Below are 20,074 nucleotides of genomic sequence, written 5' to 3' on the forward strand. Positions count from 1 at the left end.
AATGCTGCCCGCTGCCACTGCTGCCTGAATTGAGCTATGAAAAAATGAAAAGAACAATTACGTAGATTGCATTAATTGATATTAAAATATTTAATTATTTCAATGTTTTTGATTTTACAAAAAAAAAAACATTTATAAAAAATAAGAATCAGAAAAAAGACGATTTTTTTATTTATTTACGAAACCCTAAAAACTTGTGATTTTCTGTTTAATTAATAAAGCCATAATAGGAAACCATATTACCTAATACAGAGTTACCTGGAAATAACTACCACCGTATTAGGAAAACTACTCGTGTTTTTAATAATCCTAATTCTGACCCATCAAAATTCCGATTAACAAAAGAGTGTAAATTTTTAATCAAACGACAACTATGTTGTGGCTAAGATGTGTAAAACTGAAGTAACAGTTATACACAGGATATTATTTGTGATAAATTAAAACACACCTCTCAATTTTTACCCCTCCTAAGAAACTAACATTTTGTACTCAACAGTTTTATTATTTAACTAGATTTCTAATTGAGAACACATACCTCAGAATATGGTTATTAATTTATGAGATTAATAATTATTTCAATTGAACTTTTAACTAATTCAAAAACTTAATAATTTGAAAGTTATAAACAATTAAATTTTATCAGTATTTTTCCTATTACGGAGTTATACCACCGAGTTAGGATTAGTCTATAAAATTCGTATCCTATTACGGCGGTATTTTATTTCTTATTTTTTGGGTAAAAACTGAGTTACAAACGTGAAACAAGCTATTTAATTTAAAAATTTAAAAGTAGGGAAATGCTATAAGTTATTCATAAACAAACTTGAACGGCCTATTAATACGAAAAATTGCCTTTGTAAATATTAGTGTGCTTACTTTTGTTGTTCCGCGTTTGTATGAAAACACCTGTCCCGTCGATGCCGTGACACAAACTGATTGATTTTGTTGTGTTGCCAATGTGTTGTAGTTGCAAATGTTAGTTAAGTCGTGCCGTAATAAATTTAGAATAACACATTTGCGTTATGATGTACTTACACTGAATAGAACAGGAATAAAACGAAGAAATATAAATACCACCGTAATTGGAAGCGATTTCGACTACCGCCGTATTAGGAGCTTTTACCTTAGTGGTTGTGTCTCTAGTTTAAATAAGGCGAAGCTTTTAATTTTATTTATCCAACGTAGATGCTATTAAAAAAATATGTAAGTTAACAAACTCTTCCACACACGAAGTCTATATTATTATAAGTACCTACCGAACCTACCTATATTATTATTAGGTATGCCTAAACACAACGTGCTATCCGATTGCTTAGCGTAGGAAGCTGGAATGTTGAGGAAACTACTGAACCATATTAGAACCATAGGCATCTAAAAAGATAAATCTTTTAGATGACCTATCGAAGTTCTTGAATTGGTCCACAGGTCAGAAATTCAAAACCATCAAATAATAAAAATAAGCAATAGAAAAGTATATGCTCGTAAAAAAAATGTGTTATGAACAAAATATTATTACGAAAATAAGCAATTGGGACATTGAAACGCCCAATATACAATATCTGAATAGGAAATACAGACGCTATTGCTTAAGATCCTTTAGTGCCAAATAATTTGTTTAAAGGAAACGTAATTACACCTAATAATTAACGTCCTGGCGAAATTATTCCTTCTGTTCGGTTATCTGTAATTAGCAACTATCAGCGGATTATATGAATAAAATTTTAGTTTTAGGATAAGGTTAGGTTATTAAAGGATTTAGGTGAAGCAAGTACAAAAGAAGGACTTTATGGCAAACTAACTTTTGCCTTAGAGTTTTTCTCCCGCTAAAATTTTAACGTCGCACTATTTTGATTTTAAACGTGTCAAAACCATAAAAATGTTTGTGTCCATGAGATGACACAATGGGACTAGGAGGATAGACCACATGTCTCCATGTTTTCAAGCAATAAGGTACTCCCTCAGATTGTATAAGTAGGTATGTAAAGAAGTAAAATCGTTTTCAAGACAACTTCGTTTGAAGCAAAATTTGTAAGCTAATAATTACAAGGCTCAATTGCGTGACTACACTAAGTTGTTTTTTACGTTTTCATGCATACAAAGAGTAGAATTACTTGAGTTGTAATGTGGAAGGCTTAATCTACATGATCCACCTGGCTTTCTTTAATTAAAAAAATAATTCTATGTCTCAAAGTAAAGATTATTGCCAACAACATAAAATTAGATTTTGCCGCTAAATATATAGGAAGAAGAATTCTTTGTGGTTTTTAAATAATAAGTTACACTTGAATGATCTCCATTAATGGAAGCATATAATTAATTTCTTGAAGTTTTTATTTAGTAAATATTTGAAGAACCTACATCAATTCTGTTTCAAATAAAAAAGAAAATAGATGCAGCCAAAAATACTGAGGAAAACGGCACTTCAGGGTTCCAGATTCAGACAACAGGATTTATAACCGTGATCCAAGCTGAGTTTGACGGTTTCTCTTCTCTCTCTACGTCCGTGAATAGACCTTCGACGAGGGAAAATTAAAAATAATTTATCCGGGTGGCTTCATCGCAAGGCCTTCAACCTTTCATTGCAGCGACTCGGTTAAATTACTTTTGATTTTGCCTAGTGCATAATCAAAGTCAAAGTCATCACATTTCGGATAAACTACCATTATCTTTAAATTAAAATATAATAATATATATAGCAAAACGTCATTATTGCTTTATAATCATAATAAAGTTGTTTTTAATCAGTTAGTGTTCAGGATAGAAACCGCTTTGAATTAAGGATTAATTTTATGTTCGCAAATGGAATGTGTTTGTATCAAACAAGTTGATTCCGATACGATACGGCGTAGTAAAAATTATGTAAATATTCATCACACTATGCGTAAAAGTAAGAATATTACAGATGTCACACAGGGAACAAAAATTTGGAACATACCTATACAATTATACTTATTGTTCAAAAATTTGACTTTGTTTCGCTTTTAATCTCGTCTGTTTCACATGATTAAGAGTAACCGTGTACGAAAACAAAACCATAGGGATAAACTACTCGAATATATGTATATATTCTCAACTATCATCACTATACATAACATAGATAATAATATCAGTCGAGTACTTATACCATCTTCATCATGCTACAGGTCAAATAATATCATGACTCATGATGATTCATGAGGTTAATGTTCACAAAATCTCACCACAGTGTGCATTATCTTTTCATCTAAAAACCACTAAATAAATATAAATTTTTAAATACAATAATTTGCAGATCGACTACGCTACTCACTTTTCTACATTAGTTATATTGTGACACTGGTACGTATCGGGTCACAGACATAAAGGCCCCAACACTCAATAGCCTACCTCTACGCTCGTGACTCTATTCTCTATTATATATGCTGAATTCGGCCATCGGTCTCCACCTGTTCTCGTCACACACATTTCCTTTACTGAGCAATTCATTTGGACATTCGCCCGGGATGCTGACAATATGACGCCGTTTATCAATTACTTTACTCCCGAGTTCAATAACTGTCCAATATGAAGTCCGGCGTGAAGAATATGGCATGAAGAAGGAAAATATTATTTACTTGGTATGTAATCCTTTGTATTAAAAATTCTTAAAATTAAATTTTAAGAATCTACAATACAGCAGATCTTAGAGAGAATACTTAAAAAAGTTCTTGACTTAGTTAACACTTTGTTATACCGATTATATTGACTTGTGCCATACCTTTTATGGTGTCTCTATGTATACTTGGAAGAGAAAAAAAATATTGCATATTTTTACATCTTTTGTTAAAATTTGCAATATTTTTTCTTCTCATAAAATGAATCCAAGTGAATTGTTTTGATTGCTTGTTTATTAGTACAATGTACATGAACCTTTATAAAAGCTATGTCTCGTAACTGTTTGCATATATGATTTGATAAATTACGGAAGGTAGTGTTAACTATGATCTGAAAATAGCCTTTTCCGCGACGAACGCTCCAAGGCCGTGTCGGTAACGTGATAAATATTTGGGCAATGGATGACTGACGTCTGACAATTTTAAATACCGAATAATATTATAACTGCGAAAGTAAGTTTGTTCGTTTGTATGTTATTTCTTCACGCGTTATCTACTGAATCAATCCTCTTGTTATTTCGCGTAAAAGTCTAGAGAAGGCACTAAGTTCCTGTAAGATTTAAAAAAATATTATTTTGTAGGTAGCGATAAATTTGCGTGGACGAAACTGAGGGTAAAAGCTAGTTAGCTAGCTAACAATGTTGAGATAAAATATGAAGGAAATCACACTTTTTTATATTATGCCTATAGAAATTATAATTCATTCCGAATTCAAAACACACCTAATCTTTTACTACAAGATAATTATTCCTGATATCCTGCTGTCAGACTATTATGCTAAACACACTGTATTTAATAATAATTATCGTTTATCCAACAATTAATATGATTAGAGTAAACCAGCCTACAATCGAAACCAGTGACGGATTAAGAGAGTACAACTACTGAATTACGATCACAAATACTTTCTTCTTTATCGGAACTGACTTTGATATCGACATTGCTGTCGATATCAAAGTCAGTTGTTGTTGTCTTCCCCGAGGTCTATCTAAACAATTAAATATTTGATATTCGAGCGATACTTTGTCTTTGGCCTGGCAAATGTATTGATTAAAAAGTATTTATAGTTGCGCCTACATTTATTATGTGCATAAATGCTCTGCACTGCGTCTGTACATCAAGTTCTATACTCTATGATTCTGCGGTCGTTTTAGTACGATCGGTAGCTGTGGTTTTATTTTCAATATAAATGAAGCCTGAGTAATATTACAGAGCATTTCACCTGTCAGAAACGAATGATTCAAAAACTACTAGACGTTTTAAAATGTTACTCGTACACAAGGGCGTTTATACATTCAGATGTATAACATAAGGTAATTTCTCCTGTAAAATTATCATAAGATTCTCTCTTTACGAAATTTAAATCCTTTTATTATAAAAATAAGGGTTTATTTAAAACATTATAGCCAAACAAATTTAATTTTTATTTCCATCGATAGTGTGTATCCCATCCTTTAGGTATTAAAATAAGAATAAATCTGCCTCTCTAACTTGAGAACAGGCCACGGTTGTAAAGTGACTAAATAGATTAAAAATGAGTCTAGTAATTAGTCTTGCATCCAACTGCAACCGAGTACATCTCTGACTAGCTGATAACAAGAACAATGACCCCGCATTCAAGACATAGACAAGTTAATCTTAAACAAATTGAAATAAGAATACCAAAATGAGAGCACCAGAATTTAGCGTAAAAATTCAGCTACATTATTAAAAAAAGAACTGCATCTCAGTATACGAGTATTTTAATTTTTAAATATTATTTAATTTGACATTCATCATTTGACTCATCATAAAATGAATGTTGAACATCTTCTGAATAGCTTTATAAATGATATTGAATATATTGTTTTTTTATTAATAAATTAAGACCATTATGTATAGGTACTTATAAAATTTTAAGACTCATTATCAGACATTGAGATGATAAAAATGGGACTTTCTCAGTTTCAAATTGACCGACAAACATACAAACAACAGCAATTAGTCGTATTGAGATAACCTCCTCCTTTTGAAGTCGGTTGAAAATGAGTGCACCAACAATTTACATAGAAATGTAAAATAGAAAAAGCTATGCCGGAATACATGAATACTCGGTTAGAAAATGACGTGAAAATATTTAATTTGTAATTCAAATGGCGGATGTTGAAGCACAAGATGTTACCATTATTATGTTGGTATTAACAAGGGCTATGTAACCGGATGTACCATTGTAAGTTGGCGTTATTTTTAATCAATTTTGTTTTTAAAATTTGTTAACGTATGTACTGTTGACTCGAAAAGTCCATGTATTTATAACATGAATGCACAATTTAATAGAAAAGCGTTACACTTTATTCCTTCGATGCCTCGAAAAGACTACAAGGCCATGTCTCGATTCAAGATTACATTAGTGACAGATTGCTAGCCCATCGCCTAAAAGACGAATCCCAAGTTTATAAGCATGAAAACAAGTTCTCATCATTAAACACGTACTCGTATTTGAAATGACCCTGAGCTCTACATACTATATGATCCAACCTAAATATATGAAACAATATTATCAAAGAATTGTCAAAGCATGCCAGAATTCTCTATCAGAAGAAATATAAGTAATTGCTGGATGAAGTCGGGGCCAGTCAGATAAAAATTTATCCGGACCAAGTTTTTCTATCTTCGGACAGTACCTTAATAGTTTGATATTGAGTGATCATTCAATAATTTAAATCTAAATTATTTTTCATTGATTTTTCTGACATCTGTTGTAACATAATTTTTCCTCGTGGCGAGACGGAATGAGATATCAAGTCCAAACGTTATAAAAATCTTGAATACCTCATTTATGATTCGCGATTCACGATTTTTTGCGTCGCAAATGTCTCGAACAAATTATAATGACCATAGATTTAGATTTTTTGTTACATCAATGACATTCATAATTTTACGTACCTAACACAAAATTATGTTTGTTTTGGTTGAGACATTTTTTAAGAACTTCCAAAGTTAAATTATTGTTAGATATGTTTAATGTAGAGAAAGTAAAAAAGAGTAAATATAGTAAAACAGTTTATATAAGGTATTCTACCGCTGACTACGGAGGAAATCAATATGTAACATAAAGCTAATTTCTTGTAAATAAACGGTGTATTTTTCGGCAGTGGAGAACCGAGTCCATCCACAAATATTCTAGACTAAATAAAAGACAAAAAACATACTTAATTATTTATTATTCATTAATTAATTCCGCCATATTTGAGCCTGCGACCTCTAAGTCATTAGGCGAGTGACGAATTATTTAACAGCTGTGTAGTTGGCAACAAAGAACGAGAGATTTATTTTTTTTTAAATGCAAAGTGAAATGTCAAATAAAATCACAGTATGAAGTGCAGTATAAAAATCATAAGTTTTGACTTAAAAACAATGTTAAATTTAATAGCCCAGAAGCCTACATACGAGGCCACGTAAAGAATAAAAAATGACCTCAATGTTGCCCCCACAGATTTCATCACAATTATATGAGAACGATCCCGCGAAAAAGATATGTACAATCTTTTACGAATTGTGTACAATCACATACCTACAGAAGAACGAAATGTTGATGTTGTCTTAGTGTCAATAATTTATTGAGATTATTATTGCAACGATTGTATAAATATATTTTCGTGTCTTTTTTAAGGAGCATTGCCTTAAATTTGTTAATCCCGAGGCCACTAGAAATATTTTGTGGCCCGTGATTAAGTATAGTATTTCCTAGGTATTTATCTATATATCTCTCTTAATATTTAAATATCCCATTTTATTTGGTTGTTCTTTTCAATATCTATCTTCTCCCACTATCTTCCTTATTTGTCATTGGTCATATTGTATGATTAATATTGAGGTAATCATTGACGATAACCCTGAAACTTTTGAACAACTCATTATTTTATCCCTACCTAAGAATATTTATATTTTAATAAATAATAATAATAAATAAATATATGAATATATACGGGACAAATTACACTGATTGAGTTAGCCTCGAAGTAAGGTCGAGACTTGTGTTACGAGATACTAACTCAACGATATTATATTTTATAATAGTTACATAGATAATCATTCAAGACCCAGGCTAATCAGAAAAGGTTCGTTTCTCATCATGCCCCGGCCGGGATTCGAACCCGGGACCTCCAGTGTCACAGACACTACCGCGCCACAGAGGCCGTCAAATATTAAGTTAATAATAAGATATTTTAAACTACTCTTGACTTGTCGTCATGATTATAGTACTGACCCAATATTTATCGTGTCAGAGTGTCAGTCTGTTTATTTAAAGCCAAAACGCGACAAAATATTACATGTCGTTGACTCATTCCCGTATGTGCGTCTGGTTGTTCTTTGAAACAGTTGGCCGAGTAAATAGGTCGGATGCGTAAGCCAACTATAATTTATGTTCCCTGAAACAGAAACTAAGCTAAAAAGATTTCGGACAAATGTACTAAATTATAAGAAAGTAGCATTAGAAGGAATACCTAATAAAGGACCATTTCTCCATCTAAAGTTGTTACATGTGTTTGGTTACGTATAAAATATGCACCAATCATATGTGAATTATTTGTTGTGAATAATTATTTGTTATTCAAAGAAAGACAAAATGCCTAGATAGATTGGCAGGAATAGACTTCTGAGATTGTTGCCTTAAATTTATAAATGCATTGCATAAAAAGCTTTGAAGCAAATATAAAGATAACAAATTTACAAACAAACAAAATTTAAGGAAGAGTGAATAAAATAAGTAGACTCCACAAATTCTTTATAATACCATCTTCCAAAAAGCTCCATCCTTATCTAAGCTACGTCTTTATACAGGTATTTTCCATTACCTCCCAACCAATTCCTTAACTTCGAAATAATTGTTTTAAAATAAACTTGCTTGGGCCGTGACGGGGCTAATGACTCTTGCAAGGCGCTTACAACTTACAAGCTCGCAAGACGTGTAAAAGTGAAAGTTCTACAAAGTTTTACATACTCAGTCAAATTACTGGCACTTATCAGATGAAACATGTTCGTAAAAGTTCACCCTTGTATCTTTATATATAAACTAAGAGGTTTTTGCTTGACAATATTACACAAGTTTCTTTGACAATTAAATTAATAGTTTTTATAGATTTAAAGATAAAGAATTGTTAGCTTAAAATTCTGTTGCCTCATCATATCAGAATGAGTGGCTTGCACCTTCTGATAGTCGTTTTGGTTGTAAGAGATATAACACCAACCTAACACGTACTAAGAGTTGCTACTGAATTCTGCAACTCGATCTTGAGATCTTGACATAATTTCCAAAAGAATGGAATCATCTTTTTGGATATCCTATATCCGTTAACAGACTGAAAAAATAGTACAAAAGCGTTTTCTACGAGAATTAAACCCATAACCTTCATCGTTAAGTCGCTTTTGATCCCTGAACCACGTAAGAAGTGAGACATTGAAAAATAGAAAAAAAAATTGCTTAATTTAAAAGTGATGAACAGTTTAGCAATTGATTTATGGCCTGGTGGTTATCTCATAAGTTTTAGGCATTATGTAGCTCTATCACTGATAAGGCTCTCGTATGCTATCGGTCAACGGCCCCAATTAAGCTATACTTAAATGTATGTTACTCGTGTTAGTTCCAGAATTAACGCAACTTATCTATTTGGCCAAGTTTGCTTCAATGACAACCCCCGCGGTATACTTTACCATAGAGTTATTTATCTACAGTATTAACTTTCCATTGTAGAATGATTTATTTGTATGTGGGGACATTTTGTTTTTGTATTTCAATTTTAAAGACTAGATACTTTTAGCTTCCTACTATCATCTTGTATATTGTATAATATTCGGGGCGTAGTGTTTAACAACCTGAGGCTATGTTCGATCCAAATTTTGGTTGCCTTTCAAAAACTTTCGTTGCATTTTACGACATGTATATAAAAAAAATCCTCATTATTTTCTAAAAACCGAAATTCTTGCACCTTACAATAACTGTATTCTACCAATATATATTAATTTAAATACCTGTAAATTAATGCCAATGAATCACTATAAATATGAAACGCAACCATGTTACAAATTAATTTGTTTATATTATTTTTTGATGGTTCATAAATCATACCATTTAACAAACACATTCACACATACGTAACTCGCCACTACCGAACACGTAACAGCTTATCATAAAATCTCTATGATATCAGGTTTAGACACTGTAAATTAACTTTCTCCTGTGGAAAGTTAATTGCGGCTGCTTTGTCGTCACCGTGTAAAGATAAGCATGTGGTTTTCTGGTCAACATTTCGATGACAACTCCCTTGACACGGTAATAAGAATTAATTTATTTTCAATATATAATTTTAATGACATAATTATTAAATCGCTTACAAAGCGCAATTGAAGAAGAAGCGGAACACTACACTGCAGCATTGTCACCGGACATCAATTCAGTGAACGAATGTACATTGTCTAGATTAAAATCAATATTAACACTAAATTTTTATACGTTATGTACGTCATGTTTACTTCACGCATCAACCCCTTCTTTTTCGTATACTTCAGACCCAACACGGTATTAGTCAGATTTGTTGTAACACTCGGCTTATGGTTTCCTCTAGGCCTACATCGCGTGCGAACATGCGACCAAAGACCTTGGTCCTTGTGCTAACTACTTCAAATCAACTTTTATTACCAGTTATCGCTTCAGTCTGACAAGTTGCTATCGCTGCTTTTGTAAGCAATTTATTTGAAACTTTTTCGTACCTACATGATGAGTTCTTTGTTGATTGCATTACAACCGCCAAGTAAATTTGTTGTAAACTTAACCTTCGATCATATCGAAATATAGGATCAAAGACTTTAACCGATTGAACGACATGCTAAATCATAATGTCATATTAAATCCTACGAATGAAAGTAAACTATTTTTCCCAAGTCGAAGAAGTTTACAACAAATCTAAGAGATGTGGGTACACTTCTTATAAAGGACATTGACATTGATTTGCATTTTTGATGACGTTCATATGTTGCAACGAAGTTCATCTCTATAACATATTCTCTCTTCTTGGTATTTTTCTGATGATGCAAATCATTAACGCATGTTTCACATTTCTGTCCATGTATAAATAACATTTCAAAAACTTATAAGATATTCTAGAAAGCATACATTAAGCATATTCACTTGTCGCATTCATAGTTATTACATAAGATTTCACGTTCCAATTAATAATGACGACTGCACAAAAGATTTGCACGGCTCTGACATAATCTGTAACAATTTAGTGAACAATCACTTCCTATGTGAACTACTTCCGATTTATGTGTATGACCGAACACTTTCTGTTAATAAATTTAAATAATCTTTAAGTTAATTACTATTTTCTGTTTATTATATTACGTTCACTGGAAAGCATAGTCCTTCGTCTCCATAACATGCCGACCAGACCATTATTTACGGCATAGTTTTCTCATAATTGCCTATTTCCCTTTCAAAATAGATCTCAGTGAGCTTTCTACATTGCTTCGGCGATCTTCGACTGCATTCGAGCTATGATCGGCTATGTTCGGCTGCGCTGGGCGTTAGCCAAGCCATTCCCGCCGTTCCGACGGGTTAAATTTGGAACACTATTTTTTCTGTGCCCGTAGTAGATACGTTCGACGAGGTGAACAATCTCCAACATTTAAAATTGATATAGAATTTATGCAGCTAAGGCCAGTTCTACTCATAAGTACAGGAGAAACTGGAAGTATGCTCTCAAGGGAGTATAAACACATATACATTATGTATATATGTACGTATACTTAGTTGCACCTATAAAATCGTGTCACTATCTAACTGAACTTAGACCTGGCCCAATACCAATATAAGGTTAGGTAAGGTGGTAATAAAAACCCTTGATTACTATTAGTATGGCATTTTTATGTTTAAGTATTCTTCTTGTAGAATTTCCAACGCAAGAATCGTCGACATCATTAAAAAAAGATATTTTTTCGTACAGAAATATATGTGCCGTGTCTACACTTGTCCTACTAACATTATTTACATTTCAATGAGCTCCCAATACGAATCGAGTGCTTTACTGTCCGGGTAATATACAGTTATAATTTTGTATACAAGCAGCACCTGTTCCTTCCGTGATATGAATTTTTGTGTTGTAAATAAACTGCCTATTACTGATTGTGATTCGGAACATGAAAAATACTGTTATATTAAGAATGTTTTTCCTAATGTAATTCTTCAATGCTATATGAATATTTCCACAAAATACAAAATTTTAATCGGAATTCGAATAAATATAAAAAAAAATAACTTTGGGATCCCAACATCCATGAAACAATTAACCTTATATTATTCATGTATATATCCTTGAAAACAACTTGTACAAGAATCTGAGATATAACATTTACCAACACTGAAAACCTTAATCACGTGGCCTCACTAGTGATGATGTATTGTAGACGAACTTGAACTATGACACAAGTAATGAAATTCTTCACGTAACGTGGATACCTGCTGGGAAAGTTATACATGAAAGTTGAATATGTAACCTGAGAGATACCTCGGTCAATGTTCATGAATTCATGACTGTGAGCTGTGGTCTTACTTCATCTTATGAGAAGGGTTCATCGCGAAACAAATTGGCAATATGACAAAAATGCAACCGAGCGGGAGCAACGTACATCACGATACCAACAAGATTTGCGCTGCGCATGATTGAATAACGCCACACTAAATGGTTCATTGGACTCATATTCTAATCGAATAAGTCTCATTATTATAATTCGATCAGTCCCGTTGCATTGTATTTGTTTGTTCAATTTGGTCATTAAATTGTCTCCTAAATTGAAGATTTTCTGTTAAAAACTCAGACCGCAATCAATATCTAACTTTCATTACCTTGGTTACAGAAATTACAGATTATAACATCTGTTCAAATGTTTGCATCAAATTTGTTGGAAGTCTACCCGTTCAATTAGCATTCGCAAATTTATTCTTAGTACCACGGGGAAAATCCTGCTGAGGAACGTGTCTAAATACTGTGTTAGTAAACTCAACAATTGCTGATGTCATGAATGACGTACAATCATGTAGACTCGGCGCGGTCCATACCTGCCTTTTATGCTATATGTTTATGTAGGTACACCTCTGCGGTATAGCTCCGGCTGCATGTGTATGACTGTCTGACGCGACGACGACGACAAACAACCAACGAATAATTAACTGTTTGCATTGTTCAACTAAACAGGTGCTTCATTATGTAGGTAGGCTTCGTATTTACAATTCAGGCTGAAAAAATATATTGAGAATAAAATTTGTAGCTACTCGTATAATGAAAAACTAACTAACCTGTGCTTTATTGATGACATCGTGGGGTCCCCGCCACGTCGTAGCCGCTGGAGATTTTCTTTTAGCAAGCTCAAGTGTAGCTTCACTAGGACATCGTTCAAACATCAAAACTCTTTCAGCGACCGAACCACGAGTTAAGAAAGGCCGCACTGGTGTAGCTCCTCCAGCAGCTGTTGTAGTTTCACCAGCACCAGCACTCGAAGCTCGACGAGCTCGTGCCTCAAACTTAGATCTAGCCTCAGTAACATGAGAGCCAAGAGAAGCTCGCCTTTCGCCACTTGCTCCGGCTGCAGGCTTTCTGGCTCCAGTGTCAAGCCGATCTTGATATCTACTTTTAGCATAGTCTACAAGGGAAATTGGCGGTACAACATCAGGCCTTTCGGCTGATCGTTCCGCTACTACTCCTCCTGTACGCAATGCACGGAGAAGCCGCTCTTCTTCACGAGCTACTTCTAGACGCATTGCTGCGGGATCCGGGCGCCTAGCGCCACCACCTACTCCTTCTGTACCATTTCTTTGCGGCACTAGATCTGGAGGTAGTATTACTTCTATTGTTTCTCCTTCTGGCTCTGGACGTATCTCTCGTCGGGACTCCTGTCTTTGTTCCCTTTTAACTTCGGACCTCTGTTCTCTTAATATTTCTGGTCGGTGTTCCCGTCTAAACTCGGGCCTTTGCTTTAAATCCGGCTTTGGCTCCGGTTTGGGTTTAGTTCGCAAACTTTCCGCCAGCTTTAATTGCGGTGCAGGTCTACAAGATAAAATCTCTGTTGGTGCTAAGCCGCGCGCTTTCCACGTCTGGTAAATGGCCTCAGCATGATCCGATATCTGTTTGGCGATGGCGGCGATGTCCTCCTCGCCGGTGTCGATCTCTCGGCGAGCCGTGGCTGCCATGGCCGGGCCACTCGCACCAGAACTATGCGGAGACGCGCGCACCGCGCCGGCCGCTTCACGGGCTAGCGATATACTCCATCTACACTCAAAACTAATAGCACTGAATCACTGTTGTATCTCACTGGTAACTAGGATCTCACCGAAAGAACTTGAGGAACATAAATCACTGTGAATCAGCTGGTCTGCAGTAGGAGCGCGTTTGACGGTAAACAAAGGCGGCGATCGCGTGTCGCGATGCGGGATAGAACAGGGACGGACAACAAGCCGGCGGCGGCGCGTGTCTCGGACTGCGGCGCGGCGCGCGGCGGCGCCCGCACGGTGAGAGGCGCCTCGCCGCCAGCCCCGCGCCACTCCCGACGCCCGCACGCTGTAAAATCCAGTCCTGTATCCTTGCTCGACAGATATCCTGACGTGATGTCAACAACTCGGGTTCTACCAGTTGACCTTTATATAGTTACCTATTACCTATTATGATTTCTAATATTTACATTCAGACGATGTTCACATTATTTTGACCTAAGTTTGCTATTAAAGTATCATCAAATAATTGTTTCAGAATACGTATCAACTTCATACTTCAGATAAAATAAAAAATTAAACTCAAAATAAATTCAGGGCCTTGTTTTGGTCATAGAAGGTTGGGCGAAATGCACATTGGGCGGCGAGTTGCAACTCGCTCACAATAACGTCTAATCATCATAGAACAAATAAGTTAAAAATGTAACAATGTTAGAATTTTAGGCCTTACAATAGTCAATGTCAATTACAATACAACACTGTGTTGCGATTAAATGCATGATTTGCTCGTTTTAGCTCTTGATTAAAACTTATTTAATAAATTTGATATTTTTTGCATAAGGCAGGCATGATTTTTAAGGTCAAATCAAATTCCAATGAAATATTTATTGTTAAATGAAATAACTATTATATTTGACTAAAAATAAGATTGTCTTGTCTGTACTTATGGTAACTCTATGAGCCGACGACGCGACCGCGCGCACGCGCGTCCCGCTACAAATAGCACGCGTATATTTATTTACGTACGCTCCCCTTTTTACTTTTTTTTTTCTATGAACTGATGGCAATGCACGCGCTGTCGTGCGGCGACCAAAAAAATCTTTTTTACTTACTTCCTTACACTTCCTCGATATTACGGCTATTTTAGATCGGAAGTGAGATTAGTTGGCTCTCGATAATTTAGTCATTTTAAGTTGACAAAAGCATTAATCCAAATTAAGCTTTTGAAACTCCTTAGGACTCTTGCAACTTCTTTTTCCTATATTTTTCCTCATATAAACTTTAACAAAAAGATAAAGAATAAAAAATCGTAATGATAATTGTACGGATTACGGAATCCTTTGTGCGCGAGTGCGACTTGCACTATATTTTTAGACGTAATATTTTAAAACAAATTATAAGGTAAGTTAAAATCAATTCTTTCGATCTCTGTCATCATAGTATTGTTCCAGTTACATTCGTTGTTTCGTCGTTTTCATATTATCCTTAAGAATATTAGTTGAAATCTTAAGAATTTATTGACTCACCAATCATAACTGTTCCATATTTTAGTCCCACGTAATCTAACTTAATATCTCTTTGGTTGTACTGAGGTAATTAATATTAGGACGGTAATAATGGAAATAAATAATACTACACAAACACGATTACCCACGGAGGTCGACAATTTATAGCGGCCGTGAAGCTAGCCAACAAACATCACAAAATACCTAGGCTCACATTATATTATACTTATGCAAGTATAAGTTTGTATAAACAATAGTCGTAGCAAAACCTTAATAGTTGGTTCATTTAAAAAAAAAATTAACTGGAATAAATGAACTTATGTACTTTGAATGGAAATGCCTTTAGGTGGGTATTATAAAATATAAAAAAATTCCATACCTACTTAAATTATATAATTCATACTACAAAAATACAAAAGTCGGGTTTTTGTTTCTCAAAAAATTTTTTACTCTTTGTACACAAGTACTCGTAAAACAGAAAAAATTACACTTATAAATAACTTAAAAAATACTTATAGAGTCGTATCGGGATACAATTTCCCTTTTGGGGAACATAACAAAAATATAAAAAAACAACTTAACTAATGAGGTAGGTATATTGCTTGACGAATTCTCGGAAATATAATTATCGTATCCTAATTAACTCAAACATCATGCTTCTAAGAATTTGAGATATTTGATCTGTGCAGCAGCGCTATGTCAATAAACCGATAAATATATTCATATCTATATATACGTTCGCTTCACAATAGCAATTTAATATTGTGTCTTATATGTAGAAAGCTTCAATTATTAAGGCTACTAAAGGAATAGGCACTTTCATTTATTTTAGAGTAGCTTTAACCATGATCAACTTAATACGAGTCAGGTTCAACCAAAAAGTTGCAGACGGAAGTCTCTTCGTATTATCTGGCTTACCCAATTCAAACTTACGGTCAAAAAGTGCACCTCGGTCACCTCTCCAGAGAGACAAGGATGTAACTGGGATAAAGTCCTTTATTTAATTCGATGTTAGTAAACAAAGAAACCAACGAGCCTTCATGAAAAGATTGGTGAATGTAGATGAATCAAAAGGATTATATAACCCAGGTGTCGTAGCGGGTAGGAAGATGTAGTTTCTGACGTCAATTCGTGAACGTGTGAATAAAATACATACCGTTACCTACAAATATAGAGTAAGTTGTAATAATGTTACCCTTGAAGATTCTGTCTGCCTCAGTGCCAAATGATAAACCGTCGCGTACAGTTTTGGAAAGATTGACTTACATTTTGATTGAAAACTCTATAGAAAACGAATATGTCACTACCTATTTGAATTTCAATGCCATCATAAAGCCATAGAGCTGAACGTGGCCTTTCAGTCTTCTTATTAGCTGTGTCTACGTATAGTTAGAAAACGAATACTTTACAAGCACCAAATTAATAAGTTTTGCAGAGCAGACAAATAAGTGTGGTTTCAAAATTTGAAAGCTCGCGTTACTCAATATAATATTAGTATCAATATTCCGTTTTTACACCCTTATACTTATGGTTAGTTAGAGAAGAAAAAGCCGGCCCATGGCGAATGGCGATGTCAGCTTTGAGGCTCTGCGGGGCCGGCCGATCGCGTGACGTGCCTCGCACACAGCCTAATACAATCGGTCTGGAGAAAAGTGAAACCGAATGCAAATTAACCATGACCTAACGTGCACTACACTCGCTATGAAGAAATTAAATTCGTATATAAGAAAGAAATATTATGTTTAGTAAGTACAGCTGCTGATCGAAAACTTGAAAGAATTATCGCATTTAATTTAAAAAAAAAAACATTTGACAATGTAATTGCACTTGGCTCTTATGATTAACAATAATTTTATCAAGTTAAGTGGGAAAAAACAGTATCTAGAATATAAATTAATAGCGATCCGATGCAGATTTATGGATGCTATAAGTTTTCTTTAAAGATTTACATGAAAATAACAATGCGCAACTAAATAATGTATTCAAATCAAACAAGGAAGTAAGCAATCGTGCTTAGATACATGCTTATAAGCTCCTTTCACTTAAATTGATGATACCTTTTTTGGATCTTGCGCAAGCGGTGCAACTATACGTATATAACGTGACTATGGCCGAACGAATATGGCATCATGTGAAAACGTTCTTGTAGCTAGTATATAGGAATAGATACAATTTTCAATGCCTAATAAATATTCATTCATATAATCACGTCTATGTCCCTTGCGGGGTAGACAGATTCAAATAGTAACAGGTTTATTGCCCATCACCTAAAAGAAGAATTATCCATGGGAAAGAGATGGAGTGGTCCTATTCTTTTTTATATTGTTGCCGGCACCACACGGCACGTTATTAAAGTAAATAATAATAAATTAAAAAGTTATTTTAAGAAAGTGAACAAGACCGCATCAAAATCTGCTATGGATTACAGATAGATAGAGGCGTGAAAAGACTGCATAGCATGAATTTTGTTAAATCATCATAAAAAACCTGAATAATATAGTAATCCAATATTTCTATGGCTCGTCTACACCACTCTCTCCATAAATGTTACATATGACATGTAAGAACGATCTATACGGTCTTCTTTTATTTGTAAATAATGATAGTTTTGCCCCTACTCATTTTCCCATGTTGGTAAAGTTGAAGAGGAACGAATTTTCCTATTTATATGTACGGATATAGAGGTATGCCATGATGTTGAAGTGAAGATTTCGGTCACCTAAGATCATGAGTAAAAATCATAAACATTTTGGTTGTTCCAATTGACGGGGAGTGTTGAGCAAGGGTGAAAAGGCGCGTTTAATGCCAAGTGTTGACGACACCCACGGGCGCGGTGACCATTGACCCCGGAAACGAAATGTAATGAAATCGCAGGGTGAAAGCGGAACCCTCCAATTGATGAAGTTCTAAGTAAAGCATAACTATTTAGAGAATACACAAAAGAGTTCCAGTTCTCAAACTCTCAAAAAAGGCTATTTAACGATTGACTTAAGAGGCTATAAGGGTAAAATTAAAAAAAAGATGTGAATGACGCGCAGGTTTACGTAAACTATAAAATTAATAACTGAGTCCTCTCTCAATATATCTTTATTTCATTTTTAGCTTCTAAATCAAATTTCTCCTAAACAACTAAAACAGAACCCACAGTACTATTTTACAACAAAAGTACACGTAGAGAGCCACTTAAGGTGACCCTTTAGCCGCCTTTTACGCCATGTAACGTTACAGCACAAATTCGTTCCAGGTTTAAGACATTGCGTTTTACCTCAGTTTCCCTGGCTTCACTTGTATCTCTTTTAAAACACTTTTAAATCATTTTGATTTGACATTATCGATGTCAGAGTTTTTAGTTTATTTACACTAGGAAAATATAAAATTTCAATTCTTTCCTTACAAAATTAAAATCTGATTGTGTTGTTTCGATTAATTATTTTTCCACTAGCATACGTATGTTTTGGTTTTTCCCTTACATTTAATATAAAACTATCCCTTTATAATCATTTAGGGTATCCTCAAAATAAAGGTGTTAATTCATAAAAATACTAATAAATTAAACAAAAAAAAAGTGAAATGGACAATTCTAAGGTGCCAAATGAAGAGAGAAAAGAAATAGATGATTTAGATATTTTCCTCTTTTCAAATGGCCAAGTGTTCTCCCCTCCGAGGAAATACCATTTGACGGCAGATGAGCTGAATTATTGGGACTCCACCGTGAATTTCTTGGCTCGATCACACTATGGATACATGTAATAGTTCAAATTTAATTTTTAGATTTAAGTTACCTATTCAATTTATACAACAATAGATCAAAAGTTTTATCTTTAAAAAATAAAATATAATTCAGCGGAATGCGAAATGCGTAAGAAACAATAAGCAATCATTTTTGATTTAAGGCACTCCTCCATAGATTTGTACACTGTAGATGGTAAGAAACTGCAAGGTCCGATGGAGATTGAGAACAACAATGCCTATGTGGCTGTGGAAACTAATGATGACTTCCTACCAGGAGGATATGATCAGTATCTAATGAAAGCTTCCAAGTAAGTAAAAACATAATGAGTTTTAAAATAACACCTATTGTGTCGCCCTGTAAGTTAAAATTTCCGAGAAAGTAATGTATGTCCCTGTACCAAATATGATCAATATATTTCACAATAAAAGCGTAGTAAAAACTACGGATCTTTGTCTTAATAATTTCATTACACCAAGATATTTTTATATTTTAGATCCTGGATTAAACGTTATGGCGGCGTATTTACTGGTTCTAGCATGGACAGGTTAAATGGTATGTATTTTAAATTCATATTGACTAATCACTTAAATCACTTTAATAAGTTGGGCTTGACCCCATGCTGCAACCCCTACGTGAACGGTGAACTCAGTTTTAATTTCTCTTTTCCTAAAGGGAAGACAGAGGCTGCAATTTCATTCATAAATCTTTTCATGCGCGCTCCTTGATTTAGGGTAATCTTCGCTAGACGTGGCCTGACCGGTATTAAAAACTAGATTTATGCAAGGGAAGGCAGGAAAAGCTTTATACAATAGGTACATAATACCTACTTTCACTAAAATTCTTTGTTGTTTGTATCTCCTAGAAATTAAAGTTCCGGAAGCTGAAAAAACAACGCCTAATGCCGTTATTGTCCAAGAGGTTATTAAAAAGAAAACAGCAGCAGCACCAGTAATTATTCATT

The 20,074-nt window shown here is 34.3% G+C and overlaps 1 protein-coding gene across 1 annotated transcript in view; it reads right to left on the reverse strand.

Moving 5' to 3' along the window:
• Positions 1-14,131, reverse strand: part of LOC106136980 (serine/threonine-protein phosphatase 2A regulatory subunit B'' subunit beta) — a 92,555-nt gene extending 78,424 nt beyond the window's left edge. Inside the window, exon 1 of the mRNA XM_013337699.2 lies at positions 12,967-14,131. Within this exon, the coding sequence (XP_013193153.2) occupies positions 12,967-13,857 (891 nt within the window). The 5' untranslated portion in view covers positions 13,858-14,131. The remainder of the gene's footprint in view (positions 1-12,966) is intronic.
• Between the last annotated feature and the right edge of the window lie 5,943 nt (positions 14,132-20,074).

The sequence above is a fragment of the Amyelois transitella genome, chromosome 4 (genome assembly GCF_032362555.1).
Source record: "Amyelois transitella isolate CPQ chromosome 4, ilAmyTran1.1, whole genome shotgun sequence".
Lineage (NCBI taxonomy): Eukaryota > Metazoa > Arthropoda > Insecta > Lepidoptera > Pyralidae > Amyelois > Amyelois transitella.